This window comes from Dreissena polymorpha, chromosome 15 (assembly GCF_020536995.1).
Source record: "Dreissena polymorpha isolate Duluth1 chromosome 15, UMN_Dpol_1.0, whole genome shotgun sequence".
In the NCBI taxonomy this organism is placed as follows: domain Eukaryota; kingdom Metazoa; phylum Mollusca; class Bivalvia; order Myida; family Dreissenidae; genus Dreissena; species Dreissena polymorpha.
Window position 1 is genome coordinate 28772948 of NC_068369.1, and position 11917 is coordinate 28784864.

The following is an 11917-nucleotide window of genomic DNA, read 5'->3' on the forward strand; positions in this document are numbered from 1 at the left end:
AATTCCAATGTGATCAGACTTGTTTTCCTGAAATGGCTAGAAAAGACCCTGCTGGTTTAGATGAGATTGCGAAAGTAACACGTGGCTAGGCTATCATCACGATGTTTTGGTGGTTATGAAGGCAGGGGATTTGATCCAGCTATGCTGGTTCAAGTCTAATCTTGCGAGGAGGCTGGTATAAATTCAGCTGTATTTAGTAAAACATCTCTAAGGCCCCCATCAATAAGTAAATCGCGTGTCATGTCATCATCAATCATCACTAAAATTATACACACGATCATTCGCCAAATAAGTTTTCTAATTTAGATGTACTTTATTACAGTCATAGTTTTTTTACTTTTTATGATTTTATTTTACATTATAGAAATAGACTTTAACAATTACTTAGTAGCTTTATACAACGTTGTATTTATTACATATTTTGCCTTTAAAGGCATAATTTTCGGTGCTGACTCTAAATTTTTTCGTTATTCCAGGTAAACTCTCGGTGTTGACACTAAACTATTTCGATGTTCTAGGTAGACTTTCGGTGCCGATTCTAAACTGTCTTTGTGATTCCAGGTAAACTTTTTGTGCCGACTCTTAACTGTTTTCGTTATTCCAGGTTAACTCTCGGTGCCGACTCTAAACTGTTTTGCCTTTTTCCAGGTAGACTCTCGGTGCTGACTTTTAAATGTTTTCCGTTATTCCAGGTTATCTCTCGGTGCCGACTCTATACTGTTTTCCCTTATTCCATGTAAACTCTCGGTGTCGACTCTAAACTGTTTTCGTTGTTCTAGGCAGACTTTCTGTGCCGACTCTAAACTGTTTTTTGTTATTCCAGGTAAACTTCTGTGACGACTCTAAACTGTTTTTCGTTATCCAGGTAAACTTTCTGTGACGACTCTAAACTGTTTTCGTTATTCCAGGTTAACTGTCGGTGCCGACTCAAAACTGTTTTTCGTTATTCCAGGTTAACTCTCGGTGCCGACTCTAAACTGTATTCGTTATTGCAGGTTAATTTTGGTGCCGACTCTAAAATGTTTTTCCAGGTTAACTCGACACTTATTTTTTCCTTATTATACCGTTTATTAAGGCCGATGAGCGAGCGGACGACTACAGCAATCACGATGTAAGCGGTTACGGGCTAGCGGCCAGGGTTTGGGCCCGGTGCTCTAATCTCATTCAACCGTCCCCGCTAGAAGGCAAGGACGCGTCCATGATAAAGTATATGATCCCCGTACCACAAGTCCGGAGCCTCTACTGCCCAGTGGAAAAAGTGTGCTCGACCTTTTGGCAGCGTTTCATCTACATGATACAGAAAAGTAGTCCACGCAAGCGGAAGTACAGCCATCAGTTTGAGGTGGACATCAACCTGGCTTTAGTGCATCGACCAAAACCCCTCTATCAAGCAAATCCGAGTGATTTTGAAAACGATTTGAAGTTTATGTTCGTTCTGGATCCATACAAGCGGATCGCCTCGGCTTTCGTCGACAAACTTTTGGCGCCAAATCCGCTGTTCTGGAAACTTCAGGAGATCAGCCATTGAAAGGTTTCGCGGTGTCGATATAAACAGGAAATGCTCTCATGACGTCACGTTTTCCGAGTTCGTTCAATTTGTCGTCTGGTCGGAAAAAGCCGAAGAGAATTGGACGCTCATTTTCAGGTTGCGACCGAGATCTGCGTACCTTGTAAGGTGAAATATGACTTTATCGGTAAGTATAAGATTGTCTAAAGTGTAGCTATTTATTGCATACATACCACCCACCGTAGGCCGAGAGATAAAGTTTGTGCCGTGTCTATCTGTTCTTCCGTCCGTCCGGGAAAACGTGTGTCTCATATCTGGGGACTGCTGGACTGATGTCATTGAAACTTGGTTACGCGTATTATATGGATATGATAAGAGAATGATCCCCTTGCAATTGCGATGCAAACCATTTGTCAATCACAAAGTTTGTATGGCCATTTTTTACTTGAAGTATTTTTCCTGTTGTAAGCTAATCTCCAATAAAATATGAACCAAGCCATGCATCTGAGACCCATAACCATAGAGGCAAGGTCAATGTCACACATTGAGGTAAAATATAACCACATTGTATGAATTATTCATAGTTTAGGGCATTACTTCACTATGCATTCAGGGGTTATGTAATAACTTTCTACGATTGTTGTCCGTTATCTGTCTGTGTGTCGCAGGTTAGACTTAGGTATCTAAGGTGAAGGTTTTAATATTTCACATTTAGGTTAAATGTTACTAATTATGATTAAATATGTCATATTTTGGGAGGATTCTAACATTCATCAATGGGTTTTAAACCAATCCATGTTTTCCTTTATTCAGCGTTGGATATCAAAACAACGAATTTGCTCATTTATTTCTTGGCATTATTCAAATACTATGATGTGAGAAGGCAAGACAATAGGCTTATTCGATATTTGTACTAAATATGTCATATTTTGTTAGGATTCTATAATCATCAAAGGATTTGCACCCATTCCATACATTTTTTTTATTCGGCGGTGGATATCAATTCAACGAATTTGCTCGTTTTTTTCTTGGCATTATTCTTATACAATTATTTGAAAAGGCAAGACAAGGGAGATAATTCAAGTGCATGCATGCTAAACTGACATCAGAAATTAAACGAAAAAGACTGTTTCGTTTGAAATAAATACACTTAAACATGTTCGTGTTCGTAAACGATTAGCATGAACTAAAATGTTTACTTAATACTTAACTGTACGCGTGCCACAAACGTGGTGTACTTATCGCTTTAATAATCGAGTTCTTCTAGGTATTTTGGTCAATAAGATAACAATTGCAAACGAATGATTAAAGGCTGTTGTTTATTTAAATACTTATGGAGTTTTATATTTTTTTGCACTGATCAAATGAGGCACGTGAAACATACCAACTTTCAGTAAACTCTACGCGGCATTAATTCATTTTGTCAATGGAATAAAATTATTTTAAATTAGTTTAAACCCATTTATTTTATGTCGTTTGCCGAAGGCTTATATAACGCTCTCGAGTCCATTTCCTGGGTAGAACCAGCATTTAATGTTTTTGGTGGATATCATCATAGCGCAGCACAGTGGGATCGAATTAGTGACCTCCCGATAGCTCGGAGGACATCATATCCATTACGCCACGCGAAAGAATTGAATTTTTTTTAAAGATATATAACTATACATATAAACATTTCCATAAATTGTTCCACGTGTCCAGGCAAGATGGAACGATTCCACGAAGACGCCTATGGCGTCATCGACTGGCTGCATCAGAACGTCACGCACTCACCGGCAATATGACGTCACTCGCCGGCGACATCGCCGTCATGGACAGCGTCCACAGCCCGTACCGGTGGAAGATTCAGGTAAGACATTTGAAGATCTGGACACATTCAGCAAAAGTTATTAACAAAACAAAAGTATTTTATTAAAGATTCATCATATTTCACCTTTGTCTGTTTGTTTGAATTGTTTTCAGTACAGATCATATCTATGTTTGATTGTGAATTATAAACTGTTCAAATGAAAATTATCTGTATTCCTTTATTTACTTAGCTCCAGAGGTTACCCTATTCCCCAGTTGTTAATTATAAACTGTTCAAATGAAAATTATCTGTATTCCTTTATTTACTAAGCTCCAGAGCGTACCCTATTACCCAGTATCATAGATTTGGGAAAGATTCCAACAGGTAAACTATTAAAATAGATTACGCTATCCATCTTTGCTAATTACAGAATTGCGAATGGAGAAAGCTTTTGTATCAAACATAACATGTTGATAAATTATTTATATTCATTGCTAAATACATGTATGTAATATAGCTAAAATGCATTGACTCAGACTTGTGTTGTTGAATTAATTATGTTCTATAAGAAAATATATACATTCTTTTAGTACATATAGCATCGATTGTTTAATACTAGATCATGTTGCTTTCTTTAAACTACCATAAGGTTTATCAAAATGTAATATCTATGGTTGTACTTATTATCTTCCCCAATGTTTCAAGTGGTTTTATGAATGATGTATGCTAACAACAAAAATCTGCAAATGAGTGAATACAAATAACACTGATGCATTATGTATTTATGTTGTGTTTATTACACAGATGGAGCCACAAGCTTGACATTTACATTAGATGAAAGAGGTTAGTAACAAGGGCCTCATTTTTATGTTTATTTTTTGGTCAACTAAAAATACATATTCAAAACTAATTGAAATATTTAATTTGTTAAGTAAATTCATGACAAATAGGTAAATTGGTTGAAAAAGTCCATTTTAAATTTAACAAATGACATGAAGAATTTTAGCCTCTGAGTAAACTTTGTGTTATGATATGTGTATACTAAGAGGGGGTATATTGTTTTGCACATATCGGTTGGTCGGTCTGTCAACCAAATGGTTTCCGGATGATAACTCAAGAACACTTATCCCTGGGATCAGGAAATTTCATAGGTACATTGATCATGACTAGCAGATGACCCCTATAGATTTTCAGGTCACTAGGTCAAAGGTCAAGGTCACAGTGACTAACGTATGGCTGCCACTACAACTGACATCCCATTTCAGGGGCATGCATGTTTTACAAACAGCCCTTGTTTTCATTATTTTCATTAAAAACTAACAAATTGTTTGATATTTCAAGGTGCTCAAAAGACGTCATGTCGTGTATCCCAACTTGCATCAGCAGATGAAGCCGAACCATATTCGTCAGGGACTAGTGAGTATTATAAGTAAATTTATGTCATATTTCACTGAATACATACATATTCAATTCATCCCTATCATGAATTTGTAGCATTTAATATCACTGTTTTTTATGCCCTTGAAGGAGGGCATATAGTGATCGCACTGTCCGTCCGTCTGCTGTCCGTTACACTTTGCATTTAGGTTTCGAAAAATGCTCATTACTTCTTTGTTGCTTCAGATGTAACCTTCATATTTGGTATGCATGTGTATATGGACAAGGCCTTTCCATGTGCACACACATTTTGACCCCTGTGATCTTGACCTTGAACTTTGGGTCCGTGTTTAGGTTTCAACATCTGCGTTTAGGTTTCCAAAAATGCTCATAATTTCTATCAAAGCGTTTATAGGGGGCATATGTCATCCTATGGTGACAGCTTCTTCTTTTTTTAAGTAATACATTGAAACATTGAAACATCACTCATGTTATGCATGTAATTATGTGAGGTCACAAGCTAGTTAGGTCAATTCCACACCAATGTGAAGGTATGAAAGTGAGGTATATATTTTACCAAATCTTAAAGTCCATTTCGATTCATTTTCCAGGATTCTCATGAGTGAATAATTGTTTTACAGTGACCAAAACCAAATCAATGAAAATGGCCACCGTAAACAAGAGTAAAAGAGGTAAACAATTATTTAATTTTCACACATACATCTATTTGTATTATAATAGTCATTTTGTCCAACTTATTTCTTATCTAGACTGCGGGATAATACAGCGGTTCATCTGTTTGAATAATCATTTGAAGTGAAAATAAGAACAAAAGCTGTTTTTTTTGTCAAAATCTTGTATTTCATACAAAAATAAATTATTTATTCCCTAATAAAACCACACAGCTTTATTTATAAAAAAGCAGGTACTATTTTCTTCATAATGATTGTATTTATGGGAGATGTCTCACTTGCAAAAATAATACATGATTTAATTTGTTGTTGATATTAAAGTTTCAAGATATAAAAAAGATTAACATTTTTAAGTTTTGACAATTTACTTTAATTCAGTTGATTTTAAAAGTTTGTAATGTATATGTCAAGAGTTATCATGGCAGAAATCTTTATGGATGCTAACAAGATTTCTAACCATGGTATCTCTGACATTTACAGCACAGGACCAAAAAAATACAGACTGACTTAATATATAACAATGAAATGAGACATGGTCCATATGTGGGAGATATCCAGGCCATACAACAAGCTGTAAGTGACCTATGCCTGGATATCTCTCAAATATGAACCCTCATGTCCAATCAATCCACGAATTAACACACACAAAAATGACAAATATTTATAAATATTTATGAATGATACATGGTTTATATGTGGGAGATTTCCAGGCCATACAGCAAGCTGTAAGTGACCTATGCCTGGATATTTCTCACATATGAACTACAGTGTCCAATCATTCTACAAATTAACACACACACAAATGACAAATATTTATAAATGAGACATGGAACTGAAGCATGGAGCACAACATACATATAAACTAGATTAAAAACAATAACTTAACTTGTGTAAGTCAATGTTCAAGAAGCACTGCTTCTGATGCAGGTAATGAAATATGTAAATGTTATTATGTCAATATGACAAATGTGAACAAGCAATTACTTGATGTGTCATTTCTTCAAATGGTTTTCACTATACGTTTTATGAGATATGCATGAAATGGACATAATTAAGAAGGTTAAATCGATTTAGCAAATTTACCTTTTTTTTAATACCACGATTTATGGTATTTTTGCATTGATAACAAAAAACCTTATAAATTTTAATTCAATGTGTTTATTTGTTTCAGCTAGGGCAAGTTTCAACAAATTGGCAGAGGACAACCTAATAGTAGAAAAGAAGAACATCCATCTACAACAAGTCAATGTACGATTGAAGAAGCAATTGATACTGGCACAACTGAAAGTTGCTAGATTAAAGCCCCAAAAAATTGAAGAAGAAATTAAAATGTTAAAACCTTCAAGTAATGAATGTTAAATCTACAGTCTCAAATGATGCCATTCTTATTGTTATTATTGATATTTTTACACAAAGTTTTGAAGTTATTTTATTAGTAGATGGATGTTCTTCTTTTCATTATTTAACCCATTTATGCCTAGCGTCTAGAAAAAAGGCCTTGGCAAACAGCGTAGACCCAGATGAGACGCCGCATCATGTAGCGTCTCATCTGGGCCTACGCTGTTTTCTGTAAGAAATATTATAAATATAGAAATAAATATACTAGACATCCCTTATTTTGGAAATACATTGATCCAATTTAGAAGGATGGGAGAGTCCACTAGGCATTTATGGGTTAATTTAATTTGAAAAATCTCTGAACTAAGTATTGCCTTACTATGTTGCCAACATGGTTTATATTAATGGCAACATTTTCATCATGATCATCTTCATTTTCAACATCAGCAACAAAGTCCTCTTCAAGGATATCACCTTGTTCAATTCCGAAATTGTGCAGTACAATACAAGCGGTTATATAAGTAACTGTTGTTGCTAAGTCATGTCGTAGTTCATAGTGCAGAATTGAAAATCTTCTTTTGATTATGCCAAAAGTTTGCTCAACGAGCACTCGTGTTCTGCACAGTGCTATGTTGTATGGCTCTTCACTTGGGGATTCAGGAGTCCAGAAAGGGGTCATAATGTTTGGGGTGCATGGATAACCTGAGTCACCCAAAATGAAGCCATTATGAGCACCTGTTTAGAAACAAAACATTATTTTCATACAATGAGTCAATTGATACACTTAGCGATTCTGAGGTCAAAGATCCATGTCACTAGTGCTTATCACAGTAAATATTGTTTCTGCAAGGTATATTGAGAATATATTAAGGTATGAAAATGAGGATAGGAGTTACTCTTTAAAAACTGGAATATGACTATTAATTTCAAGGTCAAAAGGTCAAAGTTCAATTCCAAAAGGTTCTTAAAATAGAATATCAGTTTTTCACTAAATTTGAATAACAATTTGGCCTGCACAAATGCATACTGGTATTGGTTACATTGATTTTGATAGCGCCAGGTCAATGTCGAATGAGCTTGAAACAAGAAATTGATTTTTCTGCAACTAGCTGGTGGTGGGGGGTGGGTGTGGAGAGGGGAATACATGTTTAACAAACGCCTCTTGTCTTAATGCATAATGCAGGACTTATTTTTATATTTTAATTATTAATGAAACTCATCTACGTAATTCAATTTTGTATATTTTTTTTTAATTATTGATATGATACTAGTTGTACATACTTGTTTGGTCATACGTAGACATGTTGTGTATTTGATAGTTACCTTGTTCAAGCTGGTTACGTAGATGACATTCCCTCCATATCCTAGAGTCATGCATGCTACCTGGCCATTTAGCTGTTAAACTCCGCACTCTTTTGTTGTGGTCACATGCCATCTGATATTTAAAAAAATAAAAAGTATTTATTATTAGTTTTTTAATTTACTGCTATAATAGTGGACTGTTGACAATAATATGTTTAAGCAATACATAATTTGCTAATGTATATATAACTTATGTGTATAAATGTGTAGCCTTTATGAAAGCAATCTAACTGATTTTTGTCTATAATGTATTTCTTTATGTTTCTGCATATGTGCATGCCAAAGAATTCTCACTATATAGAACAGTCGGTAGTGTACTTGTTAAAAAACTATGTTTGTAAACTGCAATATCTGTTGTAAAATATCTTACTTTACTTGGTAACAACTTTATTCAAATAAATTGTGTAAATATATGTAAACAGATTATTGTTGTTAAAGGTATATAACCTTTTAGACTAAGTATATAATGTAATGTCAAGTAATGTAGGTAATCTTTGTGCTGCCTTTTATTTTGTTCTAGAATGTTATGGCTAATCAGTTTCTTTATGATCAGATCATAGGGGATAAATTATTTCTTACCATCATTTTCTTGGTTTCAGTAAAGGAGGATAACTTAGAAGTGCTTATTTACAAAGGATACAATATGAGCTTCAGAGTTAGCTCCCCTTTCAATACTAATAATAGGAGATAAATGATTTCTTACCATCATTTGTTTTGGTTTCAGTGTGCACTTGCACTTTTTTCCAATTCTGTGTTTTATTCTTGACATTTTATTGCAGTATTTAACTATTAGGTTAGCAAAAACAATCTATGTTTTATGTGTAAATATTTTGGTTGATATATAATTGTGTTATTAGTAAGTTTTATGTGTTGATATACCTTGTAATATAAAGGAGGATAACTTGGAAGTGCTTATTTACAAAGGATACAATATGAGCTTCAGAGTTAGCTCCCCTTTCAATAATTTCTAAACAATTAATTTGTCTGTGATGTAAGGATTAACTGATCTATTGTAAGAGTGTCAGCAATGATTGTGTTTTATGCTTAAATGTATTGGTCTATTTGTGTTTGTATGCAATTATTATGATGAGACTATAATAATTATACTATAATTGAAATTACCTTAAAGTGTGAAATAGTAGTTTATTGTTATAACAATATTGATTGAATAATACTGCTCATGTTAATTTTGAGTGAAGTGTTATTGAAATACAAATGGGATATTTAGTATTAATTGTTGTTAAACAACAGTTAAAAAAATACATATATGAATACAGAAAAAGTTTGGAAAAATGTAATGTTAATAACAAACAAGAAAACATACTTGCACGTTCAAAGAATGGTAGCCTTTCCTATTTACAAAATCGGCTTCGTGGTTCATTGGCCTTTTAATCCAGACATGTGTGTCATCAATCGGTCCGATTACATTTGGAAATCCTGAATAAACAATTTTGTTAGATACGTGATATTTACAATACAATCAGTGAACATTTATTACTGTTAACATTGTAATGTATGTGAAAATTTATATTTCTTTACTTGTGAATTAAATATTAATATTTGCTGTTAAAATAAATAGCTGTGGAAATATTAGGCAAGTTATAATGTATGTACAGTTATTGCATTTCATGTAAGCAATTGCGATTACACTACATATTTGACAGATTTTCTGGATATGTTTTATTAATAATAAATTTCAGAATATCAAGTTGTTACATCAATGCTTATACTACTATAAATATTGCATGCCCCTTTAGACCATGGTCAGCATATCCATTAATAACATTAACACATATATTACATATGAACGTTCCTAAGACCCCAAGTATATGTGATGGAACATTTTCTTCGATTTAGTAAGGATATGTAAATGAAATTTAGTTGTAATGCCGGAATCATTCCTTCAGCACAACATCTATATGCCTATAAAATTTTATTTAGATTTTTCATGAAAATCTGTAAACAATTGGTGCATGAGGTATGGTGTTGGGAGAAAAAAACGTATCAAGGGCGTACAGACTGAGGGGCGGACGAAAAGCATTCTTATAATCACCCACCCACTTTGCAGTGGGTGGGAGGGTGATGTTAGAAAATAGTAAAACAAATAAATATTCAGATGCAGAGGATACAATGCTCTTAACCAACGATAAGTGAAATGATGAGAGAAGGGTATATGAATATATATTTATTTAATCATGACACTGTGAAATCCCCTAGAGAGACACACATAATAAATACTTATATTCTCATTTTGATATATAATGCTTAACGGCAGTGCAATAACCACAATGTCGTAATTATCAAAATTTCATTTTCAGTTAAGAATGAAGATATATAATATTACAATAACTGCGAATAAACGACATGAGAGAAGTATCCACTTTGGACTAAACTCCGGTGATATCGCCCTTCAATTAACGTATGCTTCACCTTTCTGTGAACTTGCATTTGGCCTAATGCAGAATGTATCTTACAAAACATCAAATAGATACAGTGATAAAAATTACTGAATTTAAAATAGTGTATAAATCATTTGATTCAACTACATCATATGAAAAAATTGTTGGTCCTAACTGCGTATGTTGTTTATGCAATAACGACGACAATGCCCCCACAAAAATGAAGTGCAAGTGAATGATTTCCCTTTGATAATTTTTCTCAGTCAAGGTTACGCATGCGCAATTAATTTCCTTCTATATTACATATAAAAAAGTTGAAGTTCGATATCAATTTTTACCATGATCAAGCGCATACCCACTATATCATCAAACATCATTGGAAAGATAAATGCATTAGCTTTTGAAAAAATGCATGTCATTAAATTCTATGTGTGCTAACTCAAAATATTTACCTTAGAGTAGGCAAACCGGTTTTGACAGCTGTGCAGACAACCATTTTGGGCTCAAATAGTATGACCTACTTTCAAAGCCGGGAACCATCAACACAAAAAGTAGAGCACAAAAATGGCTTATTTTCTTATTGCTTACAAATATACCTTCAAGTTTATACCAAAACTAACCATTTGCAATGTATTTCACAAATCCTAGGCAGCATGCACTCAACAATGTGTGCTAAGTATCAAACTGACTGCATGTAACCATAAAAACAGGAGTTCCGGTTTGGGGTTATGTGACCTCAAGGTCATTTAGACAAACACAAATCTGGCACTCACCAGCAATGGACTGAAATTTGGATTTCAGAGTTTTGCACTCTTCCATGTCAGGAAACCGTATGTAACGGCGAGCTAGTCGAGCTATTGCTCGTCCAACTCGTCGACAGCATCTTGATACGGATGACTGACTGACCCGAACAGTGTCTCCTACCACGAGTTGGAAGGATCCAGTCGCCATGGCACGAAGAAATTTGCATAGCTGCTGGATCGGCAGGAGAGGAGAATTCCTCAGCGTTCCGAAGTCCAGAGAATCGGCGACCAAATTTAATAAGGTCAGTACAGTTGCCGGAAAAAATCGGTATCTCCTATAAACCTCCATTTTCGACAAACCGTCTCGAGGATTTTCTCTGTCAAACAATCTTCTACGCGGGACATTTTCGACGTTTTCAAACAAGGTATTGTCGTAACGCATAACGCGAACGACCATCTTGGAAGCTTAAATAATTATTCTAAGAATGCCCCGAAGATTTCTTAGAATTTTAAAGAAAATTCTTTATTCTTAAGAATTTTCTTTAGCAAATTGAGTTTGTGAATAAGACTTAAGAAATTGTTCTTAGACTTAAGAATTTTCTTTATTCCTAAGTCTAAGAATAGCTACAGAATTGTTGGTGAATACGGGCCCAGGACTCCAGAGGTCAGTGATTCGAGCCCTGTTCAGGGTTACTTCTTTATATTTTTTC

General features: G+C 34.4%; 1 protein-coding gene across 1 annotated transcript; it reads left to right on the top strand.

Annotated features, from left to right (window-relative positions):
• Positions 1 to 1102: 1102 nt before the first annotated feature.
• On the top strand, positions 1103 to 9773 carry LOC127861067 (uncharacterized). The gene is made up of 7 exons (XM_052399433.1): positions 1103 to 1694; positions 3209 to 3356; positions 3627 to 3680; positions 4101 to 4139; positions 4638 to 4712; positions 5315 to 5365; positions 6537 to 9773. Exons 1-7 carry the CDS (start codon positions 1683 to 1685, stop codon positions 6722 to 6724), a joined length of 567 nt encoding a protein of 188 aa, XP_052255393.1. The 5' UTR covers positions 1103 to 1682; the 3' UTR covers positions 6725 to 9773.
• The last annotated feature ends 2144 nt before the right edge of the window (positions 9774 to 11917 follow it).

Bases quoted from the DNA above. Each gene is read 5' to 3' on its own strand.
- LOC127861067 (XM_052399433.1), top strand. The intron at 3,357-3,626 runs GTAAGACATTTG...TTATTTACTAAG, and splicing joins CGTACCGGTGGAAGATTCAG to CTCCAGAGCGTACCCTATTA. The intron at 5,366-6,536 runs GTAAACAATTAT...TATTTGTTTCAG, and splicing joins CGTAAACAAGAGTAAAAGAG to CTAGGGCAAGTTTCAACAAA.